Here is an 18,732-nt window from a genome sequence, read left to right as displayed (position 1 = left end):
TCACCTAATAATCCCCAGTTTACAATTGGCTCATTCATCCCCCTCCTCTCCCCTGTAACTATTCCCCAGGTCGTTGCTGCAAATGAGAATGTGTTCTCAGTCAACTTACCTGGTAAAATTACGGTAAAATAAATAATAAAATAAAAAATAAATGCTGGAGCGATAGAACGCCAACTGAAGGCTCAAGTCGATTTACTCTTCACTTCAAAATCACATGGCTTGAATAAATGACAGAGAGGCGGCCACGGGCCTGTGAGACTAAACAAGCCACAGCTGTCTGTTTGGCAGAAATCAAGTCAAAAAGTTGATTGTCGTGGGGGTCAGAAAAACCAGGCCTGGATGTCTCAGAGATGTGACTGACAATATCACTGCCACCCTTGGCAGACTGGGATCCACAATGCCAGGGACCACCCAGAGCCTCAGGCCCCCAGCCCCACTGTTCCCACTGTCCCCCTAGCTTTTATACTAGTCAGCAGTATGATGACGAGGAACAATGCCTGCCCACGCAATTAGACTAACCTTTATATAACTCTAGTAGCCATGGGAAATATGGAACAGGGCCTGACTAAATGGCCCCTTTTTACATCTGTAGGCCGAGGGTCCGCCATGTGAGGGATGTCAATAGCAGATTCAGACTGGAGACCAACTGCGAAAATGAGAGGGCCAACATCTAGGTTATAAGAGGGCAATCTGTGAGTTTGCTTTGCAAATATTTCAGGAGTAATATTTGCCTTAGAAATTAAATATTTCCATGGAAAGTGTGTTGAGATATGAGATCATATTTGATCAATGGCATTCCTGCAAAGTTCAAGTGACTAGCAAACATAACTGTCGAACTGCAGGGTGAACTTCTCAGAATTAAGTTTTCATGGTACGTGTTACACATGCAGAAATGTGTCGTACATACAGTATTGACTTCAAATCCAGGTTTGTTCTGGCCCTCATTGTTAAGCACATAGCTTAACAACAGGAATTCAACTAATCTCTCAAGTGATGATGAGGTATAGACAAACACAAACCCCAGCTGGCTAATAGCCAGTTAACACAGATCCACTCCCAGGTCCTACTTTCTGTCACCTCTGTGAACTTGGGAATGTGTGTACAGACTGGAGGGGTGACGTTGCCTTGGCGACCGTGGTGTTGGGGAGGTTGAGGGGCAGCTCTTAAACAGGCCTCGGTGAAAATGACTGACAGGTCAACCAATAAAGCATGCAGGGGGAATGTGGGGGAATGCAGTAGGCATTGTTCTTGAAACATCTCAGGAACATGCTCTGAACTGGCAGTCGTATTCATGTTCAAAATTCATGGTTTCAATGGAACAGTTTGAGCTGCATTCCTGAATGTAACTTGAAAAGTGCATGGGTCCTAGAATGGGTTGGTAGGCTATTCGGCAGACTACTTATTCAAATACTTTTCTCCCTGAACAAGCAGGTGCAAATATAAATCAGAAACATTTTTTCTCTTTTTTCTCTCTCTCAAACTCCAAAATGATATCAAAACTCGCTTGTTACATTCTGTGCCACTGAGCCTGAAATAACTCAGGCTAAGTTATGATTGAAGTATAGAGTTGTTGCCAAGCAACAGGATTGCTTAGCCCATCACAGTGTCTTGGGTCCCTTGGTTTTTCTCTTTGTGCTCTTTGGCACTCAATAAATTATAACCAGGAGCAGTTTGGTACAGAGAAAAATAGTACTTCTAGGTTGGTTGAAACAAACATCACATATTCTTGCATACAGTATTATGGAAAAAGCATGTGCGCAGCAAAGTCATCTGTAATGTACTTGCTGGTCTTATGATGAGACATACACTGAGTGTACAAAACATTAGGAACATTAGTAACACTTGAATTGGCAAGACAAAATATGTAAGTGCCTTTGAACGGGGTATGTTAGTAGGTGCCAGGCACACCGATTTCAGTGTGTCAAGAACTGTAAAACTGCTGGGTTTTTCACACTTAACAGTTTCCTGTGTGTATCAAAAATGGTCCACCACCCAAAGGACATCCAGCCAACTTGACACAACTGTGGGAAGCATTTGAGTCAACATGGGCCAGCATCCGCGTGGAACACTTTCGACACCTTGTAGAGTCCATGTCCGATGAATTGAGGCTGTTCTGAGGGCTAAAGGGGGTGCAACTCAATATTAGGAAGGTGTTCTTAATCGTTTGTACACTGTGTATTCTTGCATACAACATCATGGTAATGTACTTGCTGGATTTATGATGAGACATATTCGTGCATTGCAAAGTAATCTGTAATGTACAAGCAGAAATTATGATGAGACATGGTTTGTTTGAAATTCACAGAGTATTTTGTTTAATGGAGTTTTAGCCACATATCACAGAGCTTAATGATGATTAAACTGTCTCACATTGAGGGGCCTGCATATCACATGATGTTTTCCAGATGTATTTCTGCCTGCTGTTTGTTTTTCTCTGAGTATGGATGCTACTTAACAGTGTGATGTCTGGGGATTTGTGGGGATGGAAAATATAGGAGATAGATGGACCTCTGACCCTGTGTTCCAGAGAATAAGCACAGCAGTGATTTGCTCTGAGGCTGGTTTGGTTTACACTGGGCCAAATATGGGGTCCTCTAATGCCATCTAGTGATGGTTTGGACATAAAGGAACACTTTCATTCCCCTATGAGTAAAATTATTACATTATTCATACATAAATCCATCATTATCCTCGAGGGTTGTCTGTGTCATGATGCTGGCCTGGGGGTAGGTTTATGACAGTCATAAATACCTCTCCCCCCTTTTTTCCTCTCTCTACCCTACTGATGTGACTATTGAAAATCCCTTGGTTAACATAGAGATTCTGGGAACATCCGAAGGTGGGGGGAAATTAACCATATTTTGGTAATCCAACCAGTTGAACATATGCGTTGGTACTTAAGGAATATGTTGTCAGTTCGGTTGTCATCTGAGACATTCTCATCAATGATAGGATAACATAAACGGTACAGTGAAAGTCTACACATTATAGTTATCAGATTCACATGGAATTGTTGTGGAATTTAAATGTTTGAATATGAAATTATTTGTGAAGGGATGAAATGTGATTTTAGCTTCTAAAATGTGAGAATTGGGTTTTCGTGAGTGAATTAGGCCCGACTCAGTGGCCCGCCCACGTGAAGAGACAATGGTTATATACTATGAAACACACCCTCCTCTCCCTTCCTATATAAAGCCTTGTCGACAATATAACTTCCTGTTCCGGGTACATTAGGATGACGATCCGGTGTCAGAAGGGTTCAGATAATAACTACAGAACGAAGCCAACCTCAGCGTGTGCTTTGGTTGCGAATGGTATGAACTTTGAACTCTTAATCGCTACAGAAGGGATACCTCCTAGCCGTTGAGTTAGCAACAGCAGCTGCAAACGTGGGCTAGGAAAGAACAGACAGAGTATCCCGTCTACCAAACAACGACTTTACTACAACGTATCCAATTTACCACCAGAGACATTCTTCCGAGGACAGGAAGATCTCTGTTGGCCAACACGACCAGCATCTACGACCAACCTACCGAAGCGCAGCTCAGAGTAAATATTTATTGCATTTTCCTTTTCCAAATGGGCGGTAATTTAGAATGTATAAGATTCTGTATTTACGATAGAAATCACTTCTCCCTTTGTTCTTCAGTCTTCCCGCTCTTTCACTCAAACCCAACCCACTTTCCTTTGTGTAACCAGCTGTCATATCTGTTCTGTCCACTAGGGACGTTTTCCTTTATGACATAATTTGTAATCAAGGTATGATTCATTCTGTGTATATGTAATTCTGTGTGATTAGTTAGGTATTTAGTAAATAAATAATTAAACCCAATTTTGTATTGCTGATTCAACTTGTTAGCCAGGGTTCGTGAAGATAACCAAGAATTTACAACTTTCAGATGAGACTGAAATAAGGACGATTAATATTGACTGCTATTGATGTAAAATATTACTAGGTCTTTAAGAGTTTATTCGGAAGATAACTGCTCTATAAATATTATTTTGTGGTGCCCCGATCAATCAGGTAATATTAATTACAGAGAAAGAATTTTATAGAATAGCATGTCATATCACTTAATCCAGCATAGCCAAAGACACGACATCTGCAAACTTCTGAACAGAATGCAGGCTAGATTCAACTAAGGACACAGACAATAGATTGGTGTAATGATGTTTATTAAAAGCTTTACTCCCCATAAGTGGAGTGGGGTAGTCTGGGATGTAGTTTACACACCCCTCCACAGGCTCACTCTACAGTAGCGTTCCCCTTTACAGTGGTAAACCCATAACTATAAACTGGGTGGTTCAAACCCTGAATGCTGATTGGCTGACAGCCGTGATATATCAGATAGTATACCACAGGTATGACAAAACATTTATTTTTACCCTTCTAATTACATTGGTAACCAGTTTATAATAGCAATAAGGCACCTCAGGGATTTGTGGTATATGACCAATAAACCACGACTAAGGGCTGTGTCCAGGCACTCCGCGTTGCGTATTGCCTAAGAAGAGCCCTTAGCCGTGGTATATTGGCCATATACCACACCAACTCGGACCTTATTGCTTAAACATACAACAGTACGTAAAATACAGTCCGATGTCACAACAAACAGATAGGACGCAGACAGATGATTACAGACATAGAAAGTGCTTCTACTCCTCTGCACGGTGACTGATGCTGCAGTGAGTCTACCTTCACTACAGCCCAGACACCCCCGTCAGCAGGGGGGCAGGACAGGGAGGATGGATGACGGTGGTGGGCAGGTTAGGCGTGGTTCTTCTTGATAAAGTTAATGAGTCCGTTGGTGGAGGAGTCGTGAGAGTGGACATCGTTGGAGCCATGTAGCTCAGGCTCGATCTTCTTACACAAAGCCTTACCCAGCTCAACTCTGAGATAGATAGATATAGAGACATAATAATGGACGGAATATAATGTCACCAGAAAACTCACCAGAGTGGACAGAATAGAATATCAATTAAACATTTTTTCGTACAATTTCATTGGATAAAGGCTCTGTGTGTAATCTGTCATAGACTACACATTATCGAGGAGCTTGGTTTCAAATAGTCACACTTACCCCCACTGGTCAAAACTGTTGATCTCCCACATAACACCCTGGACAAAGATCTTGTGTTCATACATGGCTGTGAAACAAACAACACCATACATTGTTACTGGGAGCATAACAAGTAAATACATTATTTTGATCAATATTTCAAATATCATTGGTTATTGGTTCACAGGTCCATATTCAGCTCTTACCAATAAGTGCTCCCAGTGTGAATGGGTTCAGCTTCTTGAAGACAATAGAGTTAGTTGGCTTGTTTCCTTGGAATACCTTACAGCAGAACAAGAGGAAATATTTTATATCACACAACCTGTTGTAAGACAGTTATTGCATACTTGTAATTATACAGTGTTGCACCCTGTTTGAAGCTTCTTCCATCCTGATGCATAACTTATTTTGTCCACTAGGAGGACGCACGTCCCTATCAGAGCAACAGTGTCTGCCCTAGCAATAGACACACAATCTCCCCAGTATAATAACAGGGTTTAAGCCCATAGAAAGTCTTAGGCCAGACTGGGACTGCAGTGGACTTGCGCCATGAGGGATCTGCTCTCACTCACTTTGTGTGGCAGAATGGTTTCCAGGGCCTCTCCTGTCAGGCCGCCGGCCTCCAGTTCCTTCTTAGCCTCCTCTGTGGTCTTTCCTTTCATCAGAGCCTCAGTCTGAGCCAGGAAGTTGGCCATCAGGATCTACAGACACAGAGGATACAACAGGTAAGGCATTATCCCATTATGACATTATCCCTGTGCATTATCCCCTGTATCACACAGCATGAACACTGCATAGGCTCTTTTGTCAGATAAACAGTAAAAGTAGGTATCGCTTGAATAACTGATAGATTAGTTCAGTCACTGAATGGGAAGGTATTTACTCCCAGATCATTCCCACATACACCACGTCATGCGCAGCGTGGTAATTGTTCATCTTACATTAATAAAGGTGAACACTCAAAATACAAAACAACAAAAGTGACAACCTAAACAATTCTATGTGGTGCAGACACACAAAGACTGAAAACAACCACCCACAAAACCCAACACAAAACAGGCTACCTAAATATGGTTCCCAATCAGGGACAACGATTGACAGCTGCCTCTGATTGAGAACCATATCAGGCCAAACACAGAAATAGCAAAACATAGAAATACAAACATAGACTGCCCACCCAAAATCACGCCCTGACCATACTAAATAAAGACAAAACAAAGGAAATAAAGGTCAGAACGTGACAGTTCTGAACGTACTAGACAACTAGTTCTTTTAGCCTTTAGCCGTACCCTTATCCTACTCCTCCTCTGTTCCTCTGGTGATGTGGAGGTCAATCCAGGCCCTGCAGTGCCTACCTCCACTCCCATTCCCCAGGCGCTCTCATTTGTTGACTTCTGTAACCGTAAAAGCCTTGGTTTCATGCATGTTAACATTAGAAGCCTCCTCCCTAAGTTTGTTTTATTCACTGTCCTAGCACACTCTGCCAATGTCCTAGCCGTGTCTGAATCCTGGCTTAGGAAGACCACCAAAAACCCTGAAATTTCCATCCCTAACTAAAACATTTTCTGACAAGATATAACTGCCAAAAGGGTCGGAGTTGCAATCTACTGCAGGGATAGCCTGCAGAATTCTGTCTTACTATCCAGGTCTGTGCCCAAACAATTCGAGCTTCTACTTTTAAAAATCCACCTCTCCAGAAACAAGTCTTACCGTTGCCGCTTGCTATAGACCACCTTCTGCCCCCAGCTGTGCCCTGGACACCATATGCGAATTGATTGCCCCCCATCTATCTTCAGAGCTCGTGCTGTTAGGTGACCTAAACTGGGACATGCTTAACACCCCGGCCATCCTACAATCGAAGCTTGATTCTCTCAATCTCACACAAATTATCAATGAACCCACCAGGTACAACCTCAAATCCATAAACACGGGTACCCTCATAGGTATCATCCTAACCAACCTGCCCTCCAAATACACCTCTGCTGTCTTCAACCAGGATCTCAGCGATCACTGCCTCATTGCCTGCGTCCATAATGGGTCTGCAGTCAAGCGACCACCCCTCATCACTGTCAAACGCTCCCTAAAACACTTCACCGAGCAGATCTTTCTAATCGACCTGGCCCGGGTATCCTGGAAGGATATTGACCTCATTCCACCAGTAGAGGATGCCTGGTTATTCTTTAAAAGTGCTTTCCTCACCATCTTAAATAACCATGCCCCATTCAAAAAATATTGACCCAGGAACAGATATAGCCCTTTGTTCACTCCAGACCTGACTGCCCTTGACCAGCACAAAAACATCCTGTGGCGTACTGTATTAGCATTGAATAGCACCTGCAATATGCAACTTTTCACGGAAGTTAGGAACCAATATACACAGGCAGTTAGGAAAGCAAAGGCTAGCTTTTCAAACAGAAATTTGCATCCTGTAGCACTAACTCCAAAAAGTTCTGGGACACTGTAAAGTCCATGGAGAATAAGAGCACCTCCTCCCAGCTGCCCACTGCACTGAGGCTAGGAAACACTGTCACCACCGATAAATCCGCGATAATGGAGAATTTCAATAAGCATTTTTCTACGGCTGGCTATGCTTTCCACCTGGCTACCCCTACCCCGGTCATCAGCCCTGCAACTTGCCCAAGCCTCCCCAATTCTCCTTCACCCAAATCCAGATAGCTGATGTTCCGAAAGAGCTGCAAAATCTGGACAAATCAGCAGGGCTAAACAATCTGGACCCTCTTCCTAAAATTAAAAGCCGAAATTGTTGCAACCCCTATTACTAGCTTGTTCAACCTCTCTTTCGTATTGTCTGAGATGCCCAAAGATTGAAAAGCTGCCGCGGTCATTCCCCTCTTCAAAGGGAGACACTCTAGACCCAAACTGCTACAGACCTATATCTATCCTTCCCTGCCTTTCTAAGGTCTTCGAAAGCTAAGTTAACAAAACAGATCACTGACCATTTCGAATCCCACCGTACCTTCTCTGCTATGCAATCTGGTCATGGGTGCACCTCAGCCACGCTCACGGTTCTAAACGATATCATAACCGCCATCGATAAGAGACAATACTGTGCAGCTGTATTCATCGACTTGGCCAAGGCTTTCAACTCTGTCAATCACCACATTCTTATCGGCAGACTCAACAGCCTTGGTTTCTCAAATGACTGCCTCGCCTGGTTCACCAACTACTTCTCTGACAGAGTTGTGTGCCAAATCGGAGGGCCTGTTGTCCGGACCTCTGGCAGTCTCTATGGGGGTGCCACAGGGTTCAATCCTCGGGCCGACTATTTTCTCTGTATACATCAATGATGTCGCTCTTGCTGCTGGTGATTCTCTGATCCACCTCTATGCAGATAACACCATTCTGTATACTTCTGGGCCTTCTTTGGACACTGTGTTAACTAACATCCAGACGAGCTTCAATGCCATACAACGCTCCTTCCGTGGCCTCCAACTGTTCTTAAATGCAAGCAAAACTAAATGCATGCTCTTCAACCGATTGATACCCACCCGTCCAGCATCACTACTCTGGTCGGTTCTGACTTAGAATATGTGGACAACTACAAATACCTAGGTGTCTGGTTAGACTGTAAACTCTCCTTCCAGACTCACATTAAGCATCTCCAATCCAAAATTAAATCTAGAATCTGCTACCTATTTTGCAACAAAGCATCCTTCACTCATGCTGCCAAACATACCCTAGTAAAACTGACCATCCTACCAATCCTCGACTTCGGCGATATCATTTACAAAATAGCCTCCAATACCCTACTCAATAAATTGGATGCAGTCTATCACAGTGCCATCTGTTTTGTCACCAAAGCCCCATATACTACCTACCACTGCGACCTGTATGCTCTCGTTGGCTGGCCCTCGCTTTCATATCCGTCGCCAAACCCACTGGCTCCAGGTTATCTATAAGTCTATGCTAGGTAAAGCCCAGCCTTATCTCAGCTCACTGGTCACCATAGCAGCACCCACCCGCAGCACGCACTCCAGCAGGTATATTTCACTGGTCACCCCCAAAGCCAATTCCTCCTTCGGCCGGCTTTCCTTCAAGTTCTCTGCTGCCACTGACTGGAACGAACTGCAAAAATCACTGAAGCTGGAGACTCATATCTCCCTCTCTAGCTTTAAGCACTAGCTGTCAGAGCAGCTCACAGATCACTGCACCTGTACATAGCCAATCTGTAAATAGCCCATCCAACTACCTTATCACCATATTGTTATTTATTTTGCTCATTTGCACCCCAGTACCGCTACTTGCACACTCATCTTCTGCACATCTATCACCCCAGTGTTTAATTTGCCATACTGTAATAATTGTAACGGCTGTTGGAAGGAGAGGACCAAGGTGCAGCGTGGTACATGTCCATATTTATTTAATGAACACTGAAATAACAAAAATAACAACGAGTACGACCGAAACAGTTCTGGCTGGTGCAGACACACAACAGAAAACAACTACCCACAAAACACAGGTGGGATGAGGCTACCTAAGTATGGTTCTCAATCAGAGACAACGATAGACAGCTGCCTCTGATTGAGAACCACACTCGGCCAAACACATAGAAATATAAAACATAGAACAAAAACATAGAATGCCAACCCCAACTCACGCCCTGACCAAACCAAAATAGAGACATAACAAAGGAACTAAGGTCAGGGCGTGACAATAATTTCACCACTATGGCCTATTTATTGCCTCACCCCCCTTATCCTACCTCATTTGCACACACTGTATATAGACTTTCTCTATTGTATTATTGACTGTATGCTTGTTTATTCCATGTGTAACTCTGTGTTGTTGTTTTTTCCTTACTGCTTTGCTTTATCTTGGCCAGGTCGCAGTTGTAAATGAGAAGTTCTCAACTAGCCTACCTGGTTAAATAAAGGTGAATTTTTTTTGCTTAATCTTAATCCTTCCCTTTGGAATGACTTGACAGCAACAGTAAATCTAATTCGTTTTTAAGTGGAGATCTCTCAACAACCATTCTCACAATGGCATATTGGTAATTGTCCGTAACAAATATCATAGCTAAGCAGTGCTGGGCATGGTTAAAACCCTGGATGGGAGGTCAAAGGGTAGCTGGAGATAGATACATTCTCCATTAGGAGGACCTGCCCAGCCTATTCTTTTGAAGATCTGACATTGTTTTAAAAGGTACAAATTCAACATATATTAGATCCAATGTATTTTACACGTAGATTACACATCACAATACATTGACAAATTGACAAATTACGTTGAAACAATGTTGATTTAACCAGTTTGTTCCCAGTGGGTTGGTAGTGCTGGAAGATGTGTCCTGTAGGGGTAGCCTACCTTATGGTGCTTACTTTCCCTGATGGGGTGCTGTGTCTGGGCAGGGATGAGGAAGTCAGCGGGGACCATGCGAGTTCCTGTGGAGGACACAGCAGTCACACTGCATCTGTGACTAATATAACATATTACTCTTCCATAACATACATACTCATCCATTTCAGCTGACCATTAATCAATATGTTGAAGAGCTTATGGACCAGTCAGCAACATTATTTGGGTATGAGTTAAGAGAATATGAACTTTTAAAAGTCAGATTTTAACTGGACAGTTACTTTAAGGAGGCAGTACCTTGGTGAATGAGCTGGTAGAAGGCGTGCTGTCCATTGGTGCCAGGCTCTCCCCATACGATGGGGCCGGTATGGTAGTTGACACGTTTGCCATGGATAGTGATGTACTTTCCATTGGACTCCATGTCACCCTATAGACATCACATGAATTGAACATCTTCGGCGTTCCGTTTCAGTTAAATTTAAACTAATACTAAAACAACATTATCATCAGGCTATTTAACCTTGACTTAGTATGCACAGTAAAACACATTTCCATTTGATCAATACAAATCTGACAATATATCCGACCACAGCCTACCTTCAGGGCAAGGAGTGGGTGTATACATTTTTATAGTATTTATAGTAAATTGCCAAAGTAGACTGACACATTCTTCACTGTGTTTTTCTTTGGCTGTTTACTTATTTTACACTCAGTCATGTCTTAACTGTGGTAATGACTCTTAACCCTGGTAAAGGCTCTTAACCCTGGTAGTGACTGATGGACCTGCTGGAAGTAGGCAGCGAATCGGTGCATGTACTGGTCATAAGGCAGCATGGCGTGGGTCTCGGCCTGGAAGAAGTTGATGTACCAGACACCCAGCAGAGCCAGGAGCATGGGAGCGTTCTGCTCCACAGGGGCTGTTTTGAAATGGTTGTCCTACAGGAACAAGAGGGGGTCAACTCACACAAATTCATCTGACCAATAGAAAAGGTTCCAAGTCTTTGGACAGTGAGAATAATTGGCTGTACTTACCATCCAGTGAGCCCCTTCTAGAAGCTTCTCAAAGTTGTCATAGCCTGGGAAGAAAGAAAAGACCAGATACTTTGAGTTATACTTCAAATATCTCCTTTTAACAACTGATTACAAAGGTTCTTCTACTCAGATAGGGTACAGGCAGCTGATCAAAGCATCCGAATATCTAGACCGGGAGAATCAACCTACAACATAATGTACATACCGATGTGCAGAGCAATGGACAATCCAATACAAGACCACAGGGAATAACGTCCACCAACCCACTAAAACACAGCAACAATCTGGTTAGAAATGTGCACAATATCAACAAACATTTCTTGAGCTTAATCATAATTTTCACAGTACAACTTTGAATATGCAACATGTATCCCCCCCCCCCCCCCCCCCCGAAATGTAGTGACCCTAACACCAATCTTATGGATTATGATCTAGAAACGTGAACGTGACTCTTACTCAAATTACTTTACTATTTCAGTGCTGTGCATTCGGGTCTATGTATTTTATATTAATTGGTGTCTGGTGGTGTCCTGAGAGGATTCAGAAACCTCAGAGCACTCTGAAGCTTACGTAATTGAATGTGACACAGAGATGGGGAACTGTGCCCAAACTCACTTGGCCCTACAGCTTGGCCCAGAAAGAGGCCCCCTGCCTCTAAAAATTCCATACCATTGTCTTGAAATTCCTTACCATTAACCCTTATCTATCTGTGGTGACACATTTCAGCCCACTGCAGAGAATAAATCCCCCATATTACACAGCACTTCATTTGGGTAATAATATAATAAAAAGTGTGTAATAAGTCACAAATAGCCAGGTCGGCCTATATATGAAAAGGCAGACCCCAACTTCTAAATATTCTCACTTCTCATAATTATTTTCAATGTGAATGCCACCTTTTATCAGTAGTGGTGCGTGGGTAAAATCACTGGGGAAGCCAATCCAGAAAAAAAGCCATATTACAATCTATGTGTTGTGATAATTGCGTTGTTTGCTCTATAATCTGGTAGTTCATACACTATGACACCATGATACACAATATAGGCCTAAGGCCGAGTGGCAGAATAAATTCAAACACACATTTGTTTCATTACAAAAACAAAGAGAAACATCTTTCCGGTCAGGTCCACAAAACATGTTGCATGTAACAAACACTTACATGACCTACCTACAGCATGGTCAAGCAAGGTAATGTTTCCAACATTTTTGGACTACTAAACAACTATTGATTTAGAACACAGAGTTACCGCAAGTCGTAAAGAAAACAGGAGCTGCCTCCACTATTCCAGCACCATTTCAACTTCAGCATTTCAACATCATCGAATCACCTATTCTTAGTATAGTACAGTGACAACTAAAAGATACAAAAAACGATTTAGTACAATCAACGTACGTTAAATATGATGTGGCTGTCCATGGTAATGATTTATCTGTGTGTGTGTGTGTGTGTGTGTAAGTATAAAAAACATGTTGACTCACAGAGATGGGGAACCAACGTGTTGAGAAACGCTAATGCCATCCTCCTCTTTTATGTTGCCAAAACGGTCTATGACAGTACACGCTTTTAGTTTTTGTTGTCCTAGGCTACCTAGCTAACATACTTGCTCGCTAGCCTAACTTCCTTTCATGGGCAACGATATGCCAGGCCAGCTAGTTAACATTACCATACTACATCTAGCTAACGTTACATGTTGAACTTCCATCCTCTCAGGCCAGTGGAACAATGTATGGATTTATGATTGGGTCAGAATCGCCGTTATAGTCATTGACCAGAACGTAAAATTAAGTAAAACCACAAGTCCAAATCCCTATCTCCATCGATGGCTAATTTAGGAAAGGGATGATTTTACCTAGCTATCTAGCCACCAAAGGACAACAGGACAACGAGATGCCACAATTCAAGGCTTTTTCAGATATGCGCTACACATACTGAGACAGAGGGGCGCTGTTTCGTTCGCTCGGATGCTTTCTCAGCCTCTTGCGAATTGAAGGAAATTTATGAAACAGAGTAGAGTAAATATTTTTTCTTGGTCCATTTTTGGGGAAGCCTGGCTTCCCTTGGCATCCATGAATACACACCACTGCCTTTTATACATATTACTTCTGAGAGCAAGCAGCTATTTTTGCTACGACGTGAAAGGGCATGGCATGTTAGAGCTGTTACCCTTTAAATACCAACAATGTAACTAAATGTAGCTTTCTGACCTTTGATGTGACCCAGCCTTTACAGTAACCTCTCCAAGGGAGAAGGTCGCTACCAATAATATAATACTCTTTGAGGGCAGAGCTGGAGAGGGCGGCTTCTGATTACCCCACAGCTGCCAGCCTGTGAGCCCAGGCACCTACTTCACAGGTCAGAAGTCTATGCTATTTATAGTTGTTGCCTAAGTCCCGTCAAAAGCCTGTGATTGCAGGAAGAGCACTATACTACCCCAAATGCACTGCACACATGACATATTCTGCATCTTCAGATAACATGCACTCACATCCCAGAAGCCAAACATGTTGTCAGGATCAATACCAAAGGCCTTCACTAAGGGCTGCAGAAGAGAGGAGATATAAAGAACAGAATGAGAATGTTATTTTATTTTACAGCAACACATGCAGAGCATATCACTGCATTTATGATGGTGTGTTGCAAAAATAAGAACTTACGCCGGCAGTGGAGAGCGCCACAAAGTGCTTGGCAACAGCAGATTTCTGTAAAGAAGACAATGTTTAATTTAACATACTTTGCATTCATCTTCGGTAATAGAATTCAACTCCTTTCCCTGTATTTTTCTAAAGGTAAAAAGGCTACCCACATCTTTAGCGTGCTCAATGAACCATTCCTTGGCAGACTCTGCGTTGGTGATGGTCTCTTGGGTGGTGAAAGTCTGAAAAGGGACAAGACAGTTAGATCACTACAGTAACACCAAAGACATTGCATTTCTAACGTGTGTTTAGGCTACTGTGTACAGTACTAAACCACTAGCAGTTCATGCTAATCTCTTCATCAATTATCAGAGCTGGGTGACAGTAGGAAAGCCATTCAGACACAATTTTGGCTGCAACTCTACAGAGGCATAGGAGAGAAGGTACAAAGTGGCATGCAGCACCAACTGATCCCTTTGTTTCAATGGAAACGTCCATTGTATCAAACAACTGTTGCTGCTAAAACTGAGTGGAACTTTATGAGTTTCCATATTATCAGATGCACAGTTTCTTTTGCTCTTTGTCAATGTCTTTTTGTATGTCTTTCTTGTCAATTTTTTAGGCCAATTTTGAAGAAGAATATCTCTCTCTCAAGTGTTCAGACAAAACAATAAAACCAGTGAATGCACTGGTACGGTAAAGACAACCAAAAGCGGGCACCTTGGAGGCCACGATGAACAGGGTGGTCTCAGCATTGAGCTCAGCCAGGGTTTTGGCGATGTGTGTGCCGTCAATGTTGGAGACAAAATGCACACGGGGACCTCCCTTCGAGTAGTTCTTCAGAGCCTCAGTCACCATTAGAGGACCCTGGCAAAGAAGACACAACAAATACACAGTGATGGCAGAGGCAGCTTTCACACCTAATAGTGAAACATCATATTGCCTAGGTAAATAAAGGTTAAATAAAAAATTGACACTTTAAAATTCTCAACATATCATTTGTTACTTACCAGGTCAGATCCACCAATGCCGACATTAACAACGTCTGTGATGGACTTTCCAGTCCAGCCCTTCCATTCCCCACTGCGAACTTTCTACACCAGACACAAACGAGTAGACCATTAAAAAAAGAGCCTACACAATTCAGTCAAATTGAATTTGTTATGCCTTGAATGCCACAGGGAGATAGCTAGCAATTATATGTATAAATGGTACTGTAACTATTCAAATTGGAAATACAAACGGTCTCACTAAGCGATTTGGGGGATTGCTACGGAATTTAGACCCTTGGGTCAGCTCCCACTCACGTGGCAGAAGCCCTTCATCTTCTCCAGGACTTTGTTGACCTCAGGCATCACATCATGTCCGTCAACCATGATGGGATGGTTGGAGCGGTTCCTCAGAGCCACGTGGAGCACGGCACGACCCTAACCAGACAGGAGGAGGAAAAGATACAGTAAGGACACACACACTGATATACGACTTACAGCAAATGTATGTAGTGCCATTGATTTGTTTCAAGCCAATTTATGAGGAGGTGTCAGGTGTGTTACAATAGGGCATTCATTATCACAATGATAATAACATTGATAATAAACCACGCTCAGATACGCACCTCAGTGAAGTTGATCTTGTCTCCATGGAACATCTTGTCCCTGGTGGCCTCAATCCCCCTGGACTTGCCCTAGAGAAAACATATACTGTATACACCTATTGGTGGGCAAATGGGCCTTCCATGTCAGAAAGGTTGATAGGGTACTGGACGCACAGCAGAAGAAGACTGTTTTTGTAATGACTGTAGGTAAATGCCAAATACAGTATGGCTATTTGTAATTGTTGTGTTATTTGAATCATTATGATAGAGAAGCAGCCATTTACCAGTTCGACCAACATCTTCATGACATCCTCAGTGATGAGATTCTTAGAGTAATCAATCAGAATGTCTCCATGATCTGTCTTCAGTGTTGTGCTATTCAGACACAGAACATTTGACAGAGTGAGTGATCTGTTTCCACAGAGATCCTATTAAATGAGTGATTCTATATGTAATTCTATGTCTGTTTCTGGATATAGGCAATTAGCTCAATAACCTTTTGCCCACAAGTTACAAAAGCAAACAGCCCTTTACTATGAAACAAATATAAATCTGTTATGTTTCACCACAAGCATTTTGTAGTGAATTTGAGGGGTAGCCCAATCGAAACCTGAAGCCACTTATTTCTAATTCCAAGGCAAGCAGGGTATCCCAATTCTACTGTTTGCTTGTGTATGTGGAAGTGCTTGTAATGCACTTAAGGTTAGGGTTGTTACAATACAGACAGCAATACAGACAGACAACAAACCCGCACATCACTAGCAGTACATGAAGAGAGTTCAGAGTTCACAAGTCTACATACAGTGGCAGTGCTGTGCATTTTTTATGGTGTCGAAGCCCATAAGCTACTCTGATAAAAGGCACTACTTCATATTTTGGGGAATGAATGAATTATGTCACTGATGCAATTGCAAAGATCTCAAATTGTATGGTCGTTTTTTATTGGCAGTGGCATCTGTTCATGATGACACATTATGTGCTTTTAGCCTATGTCTAAAGGTAATAGCCTGAAGTGAAGACAACATTTTCTGATGGACAGCATTTTAATTAAAATCACATTATATACTGGTGATGTAATAATGGTTTTGAGAATAAGAATACTGTGTGTATCTTCAACAAATGAACACTGACAATTTCAAAATAAATGCCAACCATAAAGATACCTGAATTTGTGGAATCTCTCCTTGTCTTCCTCAAACATCTTCCTCATGTTGAGGTGCAGAGCATGTTCATGGTACCATTTCTCCAGTTTCTGGAAGGTTGGGTCGTGTGTGAGTCCCATGGTGTCGAGATGTGTTGGGCGCGGTCCTTTCAGCTCAACCACCCTGGCTGAATGGAGAGGAGAGGCTTTTGAAGGGCAACCAACCCGCTACACTCGCCCCTCCTATAATAACACGATACTTCGGATCGTGCAGCACAGCCACAAATACTGTATCAGTAATGCAGCGATGACAAAAAAAAGTCACACTGTCAATTATAAAATGGAGTGACAACAGCATCATTGAATAATTGAATACAACTTCTAAAGTTACATAAACGTCAGTGCACACCATTAAAATCTAATTAATAAACTCTAATTGCCTCCAGATTTGATAAAAAAAAAAAAATATTATGTTTTTAAACATAGAAACAAGGGAAATATCAAATCATGCTGAATATTGTAGCTCCGGATGATAATTATATTATTAGAACAGCATCAATGTGTGGACCACCTAAGTGCGTCTCGTCCAGTGGGAGACATGTTACGCTTCGAACACACCGACTGTTTCATTGCGTTTCGATACACCAGAAGTACATTCATTTCCAATGGAACGCTGCGTTTGCCTTGCAGCATTGCGTTGCAGAGGCAGTAGCAGTTCGTTCCGTGTGTATCGGAAATTGTATGCGTAGACTTACTTGACAGAAAGTAGCAAAATGTGAATGTTTAATTTTTGTTGCACACATATCCAGTAAAAAAAATGTGGGATTACATAATAAAAACAGTTTGACTGGAGAATTTCTTTACATTTTTTATTCATTTATTTGCCAAGTATATTATTTATTCGATGACATCCACAAATTAATTGTGAGAGCCTATAATATAATTTCCCTCAAATGCAGTTTTGGAGCGAAATGCAATAATAAATAGTCAAGATAGCAGCGTAGGCTCTTTCAACAATGAGACCAACTTTGAGGAAGGTGGTCTTGATCACGCTGTTGGGCCGGGACCAGCCCCGCCGAAAGAGCGGGTCTGTGTGGTTCCAGAGATGGTTCAAGTCCCGAAAGCAGACTCCACCGTCTCATTCAAGAGCTTTGAATGTTTGGAGAGGAATTCCGAAGTTACTTTCGTCTGGACCGAAGCCAGTTTGATCACCTGCTCCAGATGGTTGGAGCCAGGATCGCCCGGTGTCACGCCCTGGCCTTATTATTCTTTGTTTTCTTGATTATTTTAGTTAGGTCAGGGTGTGACATGGGTAATGTTTATGTTTTGTTGGTTTTTGATGTTTATTTGGTAAAGGGGTTATGGGGTGTAAAATATGGTTTTGTGTTTAGTATAGATGTCTAGCGTTGTCTATGTTGGTGAGTGTTCTAGAAGAGTCTATGGTTACCTGAATGAGTTCCCAATTAGAGACAGCTGATGTCGGTTGTCTCTGATTGGGAGCCTTATTTAGGGTAGCCATAGGCTCTCATTAATTGTGGGTAATTGTCTATGTAAGAACGTTAGTAGCCTGTATGTTTGTGCACAACGTTTGTAGCTTCACGGTCGTTTTGTTGTTTTGTTAAAGTGTTTTTTGTGTCGTGTTCATCTTCGTGTTAAAAATAAAAGAAGATGGCTTATTTTCCAAGTGCTGCATTTTGGTCCGTTAATCCGCCACACGATCGTGACAGAATTACCCACCATAGGACCAAGCGGCATGGAAGGCGGCAACAGGACCTACCACCAAAGGATTTCTGGACATGGGAGGAGATACTGGATGGTAAGGGGCCGTGGGATCAACCTGGAGAATATCGCCTCCCTCGTGAAGAGCTGGAGGCAGCGAAAGCCGAGAGGAGGCGATATGAGGAGGCAGCACGGAGACAAGGCTGGAGACCCGTGAGTACACCCCAAAAATTTCT

The 18,732-nt window shown here is 42.5% G+C and overlaps 1 protein-coding gene across 1 annotated transcript; it reads right to left on the bottom strand.

Annotated features, from left to right (window-relative positions):
* Positions 1-4,159: 4,159 nt before the first annotated feature.
* LOC129854452 (glucose-6-phosphate isomerase-like) lies at positions 4,160-17,025 on the bottom strand. The gene is made up of 18 exons (XM_055921513.1): positions 16,800-17,025; positions 15,921-16,011; positions 15,658-15,726; positions 15,350-15,469; positions 15,053-15,136; positions 14,763-14,909; positions 14,213-14,284; positions 14,064-14,108; positions 13,895-13,948; positions 11,614-11,674; positions 11,409-11,452; positions 11,160-11,312; positions 10,674-10,803; positions 10,386-10,462; positions 5,633-5,761; positions 5,267-5,342; positions 5,082-5,148; positions 4,160-4,892 (listed from the first exon to the last, which is right to left on the bottom strand). Exons 1-18 carry the CDS (start codon positions 16,916-16,918, stop codon positions 4,769-4,771), a joined length of 1,662 nt encoding a protein of 553 aa, XP_055777488.1. The 5' UTR covers positions 16,919-17,025; the 3' UTR covers positions 4,160-4,768.
* Positions 17,026-18,732: the final 1,707 nt, after the last annotated feature.

The sequence above is a fragment of the Salvelinus fontinalis genome, chromosome 4, assembly GCF_029448725.1.
Source record: "Salvelinus fontinalis isolate EN_2023a chromosome 4, ASM2944872v1, whole genome shotgun sequence".
NCBI lineage: Eukaryota > Metazoa > Chordata > Actinopteri > Salmoniformes > Salmonidae > Salvelinus > Salvelinus fontinalis.
Note: the sequence above shows the minus strand (reverse complement) of the source record. Positions and strands in the feature narration are given on the sequence as shown.

Coding starts and splice junctions, on each gene's coding strand:
- LOC129854452 (XM_055921513.1), bottom strand. CDS start 16,918: ATGGGACTCACACACGACCCAACCTTCCAGAAACTGGAGAAATGGTAC. Junction 15,727..15,920: donor TGAAGATGTTGGTCGAACTG/GTAAATGGCTGC, acceptor TGTTTTCTCTAG/GGCAAGTCCAGGGGGATTGA. Junction 5,343..5,632: donor AAACCATTCTGCCACACAAA/GTGAGTGAGAGC, acceptor TTCTGCTGTAAG/GTATTCCAAGGAAACAAGCC.